The 12235-nt window shown below is 42.4% G+C and overlaps 1 protein-coding gene across 6 annotated transcripts in view; it reads left to right on the top strand.

Moving 5' to 3' along the window:
• The window catches only part of LOC129826033 (intermembrane lipid transfer protein VPS13A-like), a 52753-nt gene extending 40586 nt beyond the window's left edge, over window positions 1–12167 (top strand). For 5 of the 6 annotated variants that reach the window (XM_055886303.1, XM_055886301.1, XM_055886300.1 and 2 more), the window contains 9 exons: window positions 3322–3403; window positions 3618–3731; window positions 3891–3966; window positions 4148–4311; window positions 4555–4839; window positions 7824–7909; window positions 8044–8167; window positions 9893–9967; window positions 10154–12167. In XM_055886303.1, coding sequence (XP_055742278.1) covers window positions 3322–3403; window positions 3618–3731; window positions 3891–3966; window positions 4148–4311; window positions 4555–4839; window positions 7824–7909; window positions 8044–8167; window positions 9893–9967; window positions 10154–10204 — 1057 coding nt within the window. In that variant the 3' untranslated portion in view covers window positions 10205–12167. Of the gene's footprint in view, window positions 1–3321; window positions 3404–3617; window positions 3732–3890; window positions 3967–4147; window positions 4312–4554; window positions 4840–6239; window positions 7197–7823; window positions 7910–8043; window positions 8168–9892; window positions 9968–10153 lie in introns of those variants that run through there. The other variant, XM_055886306.1, reaches the window with a different exon arrangement.
• The last annotated feature ends 68 nt before the right edge of the window (window positions 12168–12235 follow it).

Raw genomic sequence — 12235 nt, 5'->3', positions numbered from 1 at the left:
AGAGGCACCAGAACATCACATTTAAGAACATTTTGAAGATTGTTTCACAAATAAGGAGCAAGAATGACGATGTACCTGATGTACCTAACTCAGTAGAGACCAAAGGAATTCCCAGAGTTAACCATCCCTGACACCTGGTGTGGTAACTCGTATGTCTAAAGTTTAGTAAAGATGTTAGGTACAGTGGGACTTTTTGTAAAAGGGATTTATAAATGAGAACATGACAATGTATCAACCTACTGTACGTCACGTCAAAACGATAAGAGAGCCAAAATTGGCACCCGTAAAAAAGCGCAGTGCGCTATGATAAACTGCCTCTAACTGCTTTAATGAAGTGCGTGCATATAGATGATGTCGCCGTCGTCTAGGACCGATAGGAACGTTGACTGAATAATCTGCTCTTTACTATTTAGCGAGAGGCAGGCCTTATTTCTGTAGAAGCCCATTTTTATTCTCAGTTTCTTAACTAACTTATCAATTTTATTTTTAAAAGACCGCTTTTCATCTATCCAGATGCCCAGATATTTGTAATAAGGGACATGAATATTGTAGACACCATCCAAAGTACATACAGTGGTTGTTCCACTAAAGGTTTTGAGATTATGCTGCGGGATTTAGAGGTAATTTGTGGTTTAGTACGGTAGCCTGCGTCACCACTTCATCACTCCAGACCAGCGCATGGGAGAGTTAAAGCACTGATTATGCTTTTGGGTCCCAAGGCGCTACTGTGTCTCTAACTGACAATGAATGGGCGCCATCAACCAAATAGGAACTGATAATTGTGCACGACTTCAGTGTTACTTACTAAAACTGTTACACTAAGGTGTTTATTCTTAGAGAAACTTAGACTACAGTTAGTGTGTGGAAATGTTAGGATTATTTTGCTCTTACTGTAGTACTGTAGCCTAATCCCAACCGGTCACATTGTACAGCGCCCGAGTGGCGCAGCGGTCTAAGACACTTTGAAAACGAAATCTCCAAAATATATATATATATATTTTTTTATATATACAGTGGGGAGAACAAGTATTTGATACACTGCCGATTTTGCAGGTTTTCCTACTTACAAAGCATGTAGAGGTCTGTAATTTTTTATCATAGGTACACTTCAACTGTGAGAGACGGAATCTAAAACAAAAGTCCAGGAAATCACATTGTATGATTTTTAAGTAATTCATTTGCATTTTATTAATATAAGCCCCTTCACTGAATCTCCGTTTGGGTATTGGTTAGACTACAATTAGGGTGTGGAAATGTTATGCTGCTCTGAGACAAGCATGGGGACTGGTCTTGATAAATCAATTAGATGTTTATTTTCACTGAATCTCCGTTTGGGTATTGGTTAGACTACAATTAGGGTGTGGAAATGTTATGCTCTTAGTACTGTAGCCTTCTCCAGACCGTCACGTTATACAGCGCCATATTTTACGTTCCATATTTTACGTTCCAACCCTGAGGTTTTCGTTTTTCTTGGGATGGAAGCACCATAATATTAGTCTAATTAATTAAGCTAAATATCTTCAAATCAATCCCATATACTGTGTTCTTACATAAAACTAGCACTAACTAGCATTAATGGTAACAATGGCTTGCTGCCGTATGACGCAACTTTTAAAGGAAGTACCGCTGTATGCTTAAATCATCAGAGGTATATTTATCTGCTCCAGAAAATAATGTATACTTAGTTTTACCTGCATTCAATACTCATTTCAGGTCAAAGTTATTATGTAATAGAATGAAAGCAGACTGTAGTTCAGATAGTCTAGTCAACAGTGGGGGCAATAGTATACACAACAGTATCATAATACAATGAAGGCAGACTGTAGTTCAGATAAAGCCTGGTCAACAGTCGGGGCAATAGCATACAAAACAGTATCATTGGCATACAAGTGCAGGTTAAAAATCAATATTGTTAGTGTAAACAGTAAAAATGTACAGGACCCAGAATTGACCCCTTCAGGACACCTTTCGTAATATCCAGGAAGCCTGATTTTTAACACCATCAGTAGATATAGCCTGGTCTAGGCCAATTGAGGAAAACCTTTAGATTAGCAGTGAGTGATCAACCGTAACGAAAGCTTGCCTTTTATCCGTACAGTACAACTAGGGATGCAGCAGAACTAGTGGCATGACCTGGTCTAAAACCTGACTGATGTACATTTATAATACATTTCAAATATAAGAATAATCTTAGCTGAGAATTAATCAAGGATTCTAATATTTTCGCTAGACAAGAAAGTTTCGAAATAGGGCGATTTTTAAAATGTTTTTATTTAGTTCACAAGGGTCACCACCTTTTGAAGGGGTAGTACACGGGCCGCCTTCAAAAGCTCGAGGATAGTACCAGATATAATCGTCAGGTTAAAAATACAGGTTAATCATTCAGCAATCAGGGGGGCAGAGGGCTGCATCAAAAATGGAACAAGCATTTCAGCCCCCGTGTATTTGTTTTACATCAATCTTAAGCAAGGCATCTAGCACATGACAGATAGTAAATTGTTGAAATGAAAGCTGATTCAACTTCTAGTGAATCTGTTAAGGGCTGGCAGAGGGAAGAGCAGTTGATCGACAGACTAGGGTCAATTAAACCACCGTTTCTCTCAAATAAAAAGCCTGTCGATGATGATAAAATGATGAATAAAAGCATCGCTTATCCCATTCTTCTCAGTTGTGATGCCAGTCAGACAACTTGCATGGCAGGGAAAAAGAGGAATTTGTACGCTTCTGTGCGTTTGTTTTCCACAATTTTGAAGAATCACCAGAAGTCAGAGATGGAGCTTGATTTGGCTTTCTTACTTGAGATAGTAAGTCTGTTTTCTAAATTGTCTGAAAGATTTCCAGTGCACTAAAGTCAGGTTTTCTTTCTTTGGCCCAGACCTGATTCATCTGAATGAGCTCAGATGGCCCCGAAGAGCTAACCCTTGGTTTTCTATCTTTTGACTCTGAATTGTTTAATAGGGTGTGTTCATCTGCCAGGGGAATAAATATGGAGGAGACATTTTCTAGAGCCAACTCAGGGTCAACTCTGAGAATATAGGAAATAGTGGCTTAACCAGAGTAGAATGTATATAATGTGAAATGGCAATGGCTCGCTCTCTCTCTCACACACACACACACACACACACACACACACACACACACACACACACACACACACACACACACACACACACACACACACACACACACACCATACAGAGACTCTACAAAACCTCTTAATGTTAATTATTTGCTTATGGCAAGGCTTTATTCAACCATGTCCTTTATTGTATACATTTACGCTAGTGTCTGACCCAAAGTCATTTTCTGCAACCTCCCTAGATTGGCCTTCTTCGAGCTGACCTTCCAGTTTCGCACTCGCCAGCAACTACAATGGGAGGTCATCAGACACTACTCGAAACAGGTAACGTCTGACACACATTCCACTCCAAGTGGGCTCTAATGGCCAAATCCTAACTGAAAATGTGCACGTCCAATGCAAATGTTCCCACTTCAATTAATGATTCATGTGAAAAATGTTAGTTCAAGCCAGGTTCCTCATGTTAGGATTCCCCTTTCTAACAACTCATTGAGTTATTATGATACACGACTGAGCCGTGTTCTCATCTGTGTCCCAGGCGATAAAGCAGATGTATGTGCTGGTGTTGGGCTTGGACGTGCTGGGAAACCCCTTTGGACTCATTAGAGGTCTGTCGGAGGGAGTGGAGGCTTTCTTCTACGAGCCCTATCAGGTGAGACCACAGTACAACCAATATGAACCACACCAGGTAGGCGCTAAATCCCTTGTAGCACCAAACACTACCAGTATGGATGTGTAATACTTGACACAGTGCGGTAGTTATCCATGTAGATGGCATGTATCGGAGTAACTCTGTTTTGGGCTTCCCCAGGGAGCTATCCAGGGGCCAGAGGAGTTTGTGGAGGGTATGGCGCTGGGGGTGAAAGCGCTGGTAGGAGGAGCAGTAGGTAAGTAATGTTCTCGCTCATCTCTTTTCTGCTAACCTTGATTCTCTTTAGTTCCTTCATTGCCATCCCTCCCCTTCCGACTTAACTGTGTTCCCCCCCTGACATATCTCTCTCTTCTCTCTCCTATCTACTTGGCCCCCCTCTCTTCTCCACTGTGTGTTCACGCTGTCCCCTCTCCCAGGTGGCATTGCGGGCGCTGCCTCCAGGATCACAGGCGCCATGGCGAAGGGTGTGGCTGCCATGACGATGGACGAGGAGTACCAGCAGAAGAGACGGGAGGCCATTAACAAGCAGCCTAGCGGCCTGAGAGAGGGCCTGACACGCGGAGGCAAAGGACTGGTGTCTGTGAGTCTGACCTACTATAGTATGCTAACACCAGTACAGCCTAACTGGTCTCTGATAGTCTGACCCAGCAACACCAGCACAACCGGGACCTGTTCAGTAGGACCCAACGTAGCAAAATTGAAGATGAGCATTGTTGTCAATTGAACACAACCAGTATAGCTGAGCAGTAAAAACAGTCTCTCAGGCCGGTTCTCTCTCAACTCTGCTGCTCTGTCTGTAACACTCGCCTTTTCTACGTCTCAGGGCTTTGTCAGTGGGATCACAGGGATTGTCACCAAGCCCATTAAAGGTGCTCAGAAGGAGGGTGCGGCGGGCTTCTTTAAGGGTGTGGGCAAGGGGCTAGTGGGTGCTGTGGCCAGACCCACTGGAGGCATCATCGACATGGCCAGCAGCACCTTCCAGGGCATCAAGAGGGCGGCTGAGACGTCCCAGGATGTGGAGAGTCTGCGTCCGCCTCGCTTCATCCACGAGGACGGGGTCATCCGACCATACAAGGAAAGAGAGGGCATCGGCAGCCAGATGCTACAGGTAACAGGAATTCTCGGGGAAACAAAACTAACCCTTATGTCCTCTAAACAGATGGCTCCCCTGACCTGGGTGGTGTTCATTAGGCACCAAATGGAAGAAAAACAACTGACATCGGGAAGGGACTACATGAACCTGTCCAATAAGAAACGCTCATCTTTGTTTTCTGTTGCAAAACTTTTGAAAAAGTGTTCCCTCGTGTCCTAATGAACACGACCCTGAGGTCAGGGTTCATGTTAATGAGTGTGGCCTCACATAGAAACACCCCCTTGCTCTCCATCTCTCGCTCCACTTCTCAACCCCTTATTGCTTCTCAGTTCCGATAGATTTTCATCGTCATTATCTCTTTCATCCTGTGATTATGTGCTTTCACCCACCTGCTCTAAAGTTCTCCCATAGCCGCATGGCTGTTGTAGCTCTCTGTGTGTGAGTCCCACTTAGTGATGTAAATGGCAGAGGTCGAGTTCTTGCCCGACTAGATACGCATGCGTTGCATAAACCAATGGTTGCATTCCACGTCATGGACTGTGCAGTCGGGCATCAGATTGCTATATCATATGACGTGGTTAGCTGATATGTTATATAACCTATCCAGGCGTTGTAAAATCGGGCACGCGTCTGCAATGTAGTCGAGCAGGAACATGACCGGAGTTGGGGCCGATTCCATTTCAATTCAGTCAATTCAATTTGACTCTTGAGTTTAAATGGAATGGACCCAACCCTTGTCAGTGGCCTGTAGGGCCGTAGTGGAATGGGACCGTCGTGAGCAGAAGCTGTAGTGAGCCAAGGCATTGAGGTGTTGGCTGTAGTGTGGTTGTGGGGTCACTATACTTGTGGTTTCTAGCTGTAGCTTGAGTACTAACAGATTATCTTGAAGCTGTACTGTACTTCAGTATTGATGTGTCACTGAGAATGCTGAAGTGATGTCGTCATTTTATTCAATGCAAAAAAACAAGATATCCGTAGATCTGGAGATTAATAGTAGCGTCAGTCTCTGTCTGTCTGTATGTGCGTGTGTCTGTCTGTCTGTCCTGACATTGGCTTTGTCTTCTCTCTTGTCATGTCCACAGAAAACGGTGGCCTTCACTGAAGGGAGTAGAACTGTCAGTGATGATGATGATGATGATGATGAACAATCGCTATACATATCAAATGTGTTATTGTTACTATTGTTGATGTGGATGATAACAAGTAGAATGGAATTGATAAGCTCTAGTTAATGCTTTGGTCTTTCGTAGTTTATCTTGAAGCTGCACTGTATCACTGTACTGGCGTTTTTTAATTGGTGAAATGTGATCATTTGCTTCAATGGAAACTAGATGTTTTTGTAGCGCTAGAGATTATTAGAGACGGGCTTGTCTGTTCTGACATTGGCTTTGTCTTCTCTCTTGTCATGTCCACAGAAAAGGGTGGCCTTCACTGAATGGAGTAGGACTGGCAATGATGATGATGATGATGATGATGATGACAGCTAGAATGGAATTGCTAAGTCCTAGTTGATGCTTTGGTCTTCCATAGCTTTTAATGTGTTGTCAGTCAATGTGGAGTAGCCTGCTCCAGCAGGATATTTTAACATTCAATGCATCCCGAATAACACGAATAACCAGCTGCCAGCCAATTTGTCATTCTCGGCTGTTCGTAACTTTTGGTAACTCTAGACGTGCACTGTATTTCAATTGTTTTTATTAAACACCCATGTGTTCTCAGGATTCTGCTGCTGCAGGACCCCTTGCATTTTGTCATGTAAAACCATAATTCTACTTATTTTAACTGTCTTCTGTCATCCAACCTTCTACCCTATCATGTAAGGGGGAGGAGTCAGAAAGCCAAGAGACTCGTCAATCATAATATTTGATCTGAAAATAATTCAGAATATTCTATTTTAGAGCAAGTTGATATTATTCATATTAAAGCTGGAATCCTTAAAGGGACACTTCTGGATTTTTGTGTCTACTTCCCCAGAGTCAGATGAACTAGTGGATACTATTTTTATGTCTCTGTGTCCAGTATGAAGGAAGTTGGAGGTAGTTTTGCAAGCCAATGCTAACTAGCGTTAGCACAATGACTGGAAGTCTATGGGTATCTGCTAGCATGCTCACCTCTGTCCACCACACAAAAATGATAACAAAGGTGCTGGGGTGGACAGTGGTGCCGTTTCCCCTAATGCAGATTCCATCTTTAAGTTAATATGAAATCTATTGTATTGGTCTGGACTGGATTCATGCAATAGTCAGTCATCCGTACTCCCTCTTGGCATTTTGGCCCCTCCCTCTTTCATAAGAGTCCTTGCTATGCGCGCAGTCATATACTCATAGCCAGCACCACTTCCGTTCTGAATAAAGTGCATTTTGAAACATCTATTTCGTCTTCTCATCCCTACCTTTTCCCTTCACTTCATCAACACTCATTAACATGCTGTTATGAGCAGTTTATAATCGGTCTATAACAGGTATACATTGGACTCAAGGAAGTATCAGTGTACCGCAGTGGAACGTTTTAGATGCCGCTTGACATGTCTCCGGGTCAAAGAGGATGGCCCTGTGTTTGAATATTTTTAAAAGCAACCTTGGTTCCCTTGAAGTGATCACTGATCTTATGCAATTTGATGTGTAAGCAACTGTTGTAGCACAGCTTTCTTCAGTCCAGCCATGTCAGAATTTCTTCAAAGAAGGGAGAAAGGAAGGACGTAATCAAACGGGGCCTAGGATGTGTCCAGTATACAAGTTGTTGTCAGATCAGGAGGGAAAGTAGGTGTAGATCAGTAACAATACCCATCAGATCATCTGCCAGAGCCTGTGTGAATGGTCAACATCCTGAAGCCATTTTAATCTAACTTTGGAAAAAGGTACCGAGTGACTCGTTTATGTATCATATCAACAGTAGACTTAGCGTAGCATATGTGTGTTTATATACCCAATTTGATAAATGTGTGCATATTTTCTCAAATGTGTTTGAGCAAACCTGATAAGTTAATATTTCTCTTTTAGAAAATTGAAAATGGAAGGTTCGCCAAGTACAGATACTTTGCGCACGCCAAAGTGAACGAGTCCGATTTCCTGATGATCACCAAAAGGTAAGAGGCTGGCTGGGGTTTGTTTCTAAAAGTGGACTGCAGTGACCTACAGAGTGCTGCTGTTTCACTTCCTGTGTCACCGTCTTGTCTGTCAGTGAATGTTCTGAGGCTCTAACTCTCTTGCCTTTCACCAGGGGAATCTTTTTCGTGACCAAAGGTACATTTGGGCAGCTGACCTGCGAGTGGCAGTATCTGTTCGACGAGTTCACCAAGGAGCCCATGATCGTGGAGGGGAGGAGGCTTCGGATCGAGGCCAAGGTATCCTCATCTGCTTATTGTCATCCATACACAGGAACACACGAATGACTAACTACCACATGAAGTTCTCCTTTATCAAACTGCTCATCATGTCCATCTGAATAACCACTCCCGTTTCCAACCATCATGATACTCACGCCTGCCTAGGAAATACCCCTTCACTCATTTGCATCCAAACTGTTTGTGCCTCTATATAAACACTAGAACTGCTGGGCCCCGAGGAACACCCCTTCCAGCTAATGAGCAGTCATTCTGACTACAACTTTCTAACAGTCTAATTAATAAGTTTCATATATGCTATTGGGTAAAATAATAATTTGGTTGTGTTCATGAAGGCGTTAATTAAGTAACATTTTATAATAATAAAATAGCATTTTCATTAGTTTGTTACTGGGCTATATGTAAAAACACATTGAACTGTTCAATCAATTTTATAGTCATGGTCTTTTGTTACAACTATGAAACAGAAATCATGTGGGTTTTTTTTTAAACAAAATACCCCAACCACAAAGCCAGGTCAGCAATACACTCGGTCAAATGATTAAAAGAGTAACCTAAACATCATTATAAGCGCCAAGTGTGCTTGATAATTTGTGAAAATCCGCACAAAATCAATAATTGCGTTTTATAATGAATGTGTTGATATGACAGCAGTCAATTATTGTCAGCTCATGCTTACATGGTTTGCATTTTAAGCAATGGCATCAATTGGATATCATTTAGGGCTTATCCCTTGTCTTGACAGTCGACACGAATCTTCGCCACTTTCACTCGCACAAAACACTTCCCACAAACGGCTGTCTTGGGTTCTGTTCTTTGTGCATCTGGCCACCTGGCGCTGTGTCCACCCCTGGGAGCTGTGTGCAATTTGGCTCGTTGCTGCTGCCTTGGCCCCCATGTCTCTGTCACGTAGCCCGTATGCCAGACTCATGATGAAGTCTCTCCTGGGCATGGTGTCGTTGATGCACTGCTTGTACAACACTTGTGCGTTGATAGCAGCCAAGTCAAGCTTGTTATAGAAAACAGCAACAGGCCAGCCGGCGGGTGCCTCCTTTCTAAGCCAAAACATACACACCATCCTATGGAACAGTATAGAATAGTAAAACATGAGCATTGATTTTCCCATAGGAAAAACAACACGTGTTCTACAGAAGAGCATAATGCGTCACATACGTTGATCTATATATGGCGATGCGTATTATGTAATATTGACATGCCTTGGTTGTAGCACGTCGTAGTGTCCCGTTTTCTCTTGACGTGTCCCCGTCGATGGCAACTGTCGGCTGCATGGTGCTCATGACAGTGATGTTATTTCTTGACTTGCTTTGGTAAAGTGTGAGCGCTGTCTTGTCATTCCTCAGTACAACGGCTGTGCATGTGCCTTGTTTTGCACAGCGGGAGGGAGCTCTATTCCAATGTCGGGAGAATGAGTGGAGCAGGCCCTGCTGTCGGGAGGGGACCCATTCAAATAATGACATGCCTTCCTAAAACTGGTTAAAACTCCAGTTCTGTTTGTGATGTTAAGATTCTAACAAGGGCAGTGTGTTCTACAGACTTATTTAGGACAAGTCAAGGACAGAGGTGGACAGGACTTTAAAACATGGCAGAGTAATAAAATCAATACATTCAAAATGACTGTTTTAGAGGTTCTAGTGCCGACAGTATCTCACCAGTATTTCTCAGAAGTCGTGTTGAACTAAAAACTATTTCCTGTGTGTGTTTCAGGAGAGAGTGAAGTCTGTGTTTCATGCCAAAGAGTTTGGGAAGATTATAAACTTCAGAAGTCCAGAAATAGCCAAGGTGGGTTAGCATAACATAAATATAAACTGCTGCCAGTTTTTGCTTTCTTTATACATAGCAAACAGTATTTGTCAGTGAACAACACACAACTTACACAATTGTTTATGTAGGATGTGGTTCCAAGTTGTAATGTGACTTTTGATGGTGTAGTTTTTAAAAAATGTGTGTGGTTTTGTTTATCTGCAGTGGGTTCTTACCAAGCTTGAAGACGCCAGGGAGAGTCTACAGAAATACTGATTGGCCACTCTAATAGGGCCACCAACCAGCACTGACATGACAAAAGTACAACGTTGACTGTTATAGTGTGTGTGTATGCATGCTAGGAGAGTAGGGTGTGCCTCCATCAGTGTACTACTAACTCTCAGGTTAGACTTTCTCTTTCATTCTCACACACGGACTGTCTGGACATCTTGCAGACACACACGGACTTCACTATCACAAACACCATCACTGTTTCGGTTGTACACAGCAATATCGGCTAACTCCTTGCACCACCGTAAGCCTGCGTGAGGTTGTACCCGAAGAGGCCGCGGTGGGAGTATTCCAAGGCGGCAAACCTCTCGCGGATGTTCTGTCGGCGTCACAGGTGAAGTAGACAGTCTTTTTTCTGTCTGGGTTCTGCTCCTGGAACATCTTCAGGATGAACTCCCTGGCTGCTTTAAGGTCATTCTGCAGCCCTGGAAACGAGCTTTAGTTCTGATGTGTGGAGTCAGCCTCTATCTCTATATCAGCTTGCAGTCTGTCTGTAAAACAATGTTTGTTGTGAACGGCGAACACAAAACCCTACACAATGTCCCCGCTCCGATTGTACACAACTATGTGCTAGACATTTCTCCTTTTCCCCCAAAAGTTTTTTTTTTTTTCGTTTAAAAAGTAGGGTACCTGAATGACTTTTCAAACTGCCACTGTTGAAGTAGCCCTATCCATCACATTTCAATCCGTTTGCCAGTTACTGAGTGATGTGCTTGAAAAGAGATTGTGGCCAAATTTGAAGTATTATTGTGGGACTCGGAGCACTGGGTTTAACTGCCTTGATGTGTATATGTTACACATATTGTTATTTTACTGGTTGATATGGGATGGGGGGGGTAACAAACGTTACTGTTAATATGCTTGTTGTGATAGTTATTCTGTACCAATAATCCCCCTCTTCCTAAATCACTAACTTATGTTTTTCTATACATTTCTGCAAGCTATGACTTTGCACGTGATCGAAAAAAGCATGCTATTTTTCTACGGTACATGTCAATCTGCTGTAAAATGATTTCAATAGGGTATCCTGTGTGTATATACAGATAACTTCCAAAATAAAGGAAACATCAACATAGTGTCTGTAATAGGGCATTGGGTCACCCAAACAGCTTCAACGCGCCTTGGAATAGATTCTACAAGTGTCTGGAACTCTATTGGAGGGATGTGACACCATTCTTCCACAATAAATGTAATACTTTTGTTTTGTTGATGGTGGTGGAAAATGCTTAGGATCTGGTGACTGAGACACCCACACCATCCTTTAAACCCCCTATGCTCCTTTGAGACCCCTCATGGGCAACTGGGGATTTTTATACATGACCCAAAGCATGATGGGATGTTATATGCTTAATTGACTCAGGAACCACACAATTGGAAGCACCTGACTTGAATATAATTTGTACCCCTCATTTACTCAAGTGTAGCCTTTATTTTGGAAGTTTTGTGTATAGATATATCTCTCTATTTAAGACACAGGCGGCTGGTGGCACCTTAATTGAGGAGGACTAGTAATGGCTGGAATGGAATACATTTCAATGGTATCAAATATGGAAACCATGTGTTTTGTTCTGTACCATTCCATTCCCTCCATTGTTATGAGCCGTCCTCCCCTCAGCAGCCTGCTGTGATTTAAGATAATCTATTGAGGGGTTGTATCTCATCATTGGCGATTTTCATGTTTTTATACAGCAGGTATGCAATGCCATTAACGACGAAGAGTTATGCAATGGAGAGACATATATTTAAAATAAATGATAAATTGTCAGCTGCTACATTCATACTCAAATGTTTTAAAGGTTTGTTTTGGTTTGGGGTCACTAATTAATGTAACTAAATTATTTAATCTGTTTTGCCTTTGTCAGCAAGTGCTCTCATTGTGAGGCGGTATAAAATCACTGGTGCAGATAAAGTTCTGCAATTTTTTGAAAAATAAAGGGTATTTAATTTGTTTGGTATTGGGTCTTTCTGTCATGGTGGGATCTACAACGACATACAATCAGCACATATTTCTCTCTC

Source organism: Salvelinus fontinalis, chromosome 28 (genome assembly GCF_029448725.1).
Source record: "Salvelinus fontinalis isolate EN_2023a chromosome 28, ASM2944872v1, whole genome shotgun sequence".
NCBI classification, from domain to species: Eukaryota; Metazoa; Chordata; class Actinopteri; order Salmoniformes; family Salmonidae; genus Salvelinus; species Salvelinus fontinalis.
This window is presented reverse-complemented; position numbering and strand designations above follow the sequence as displayed.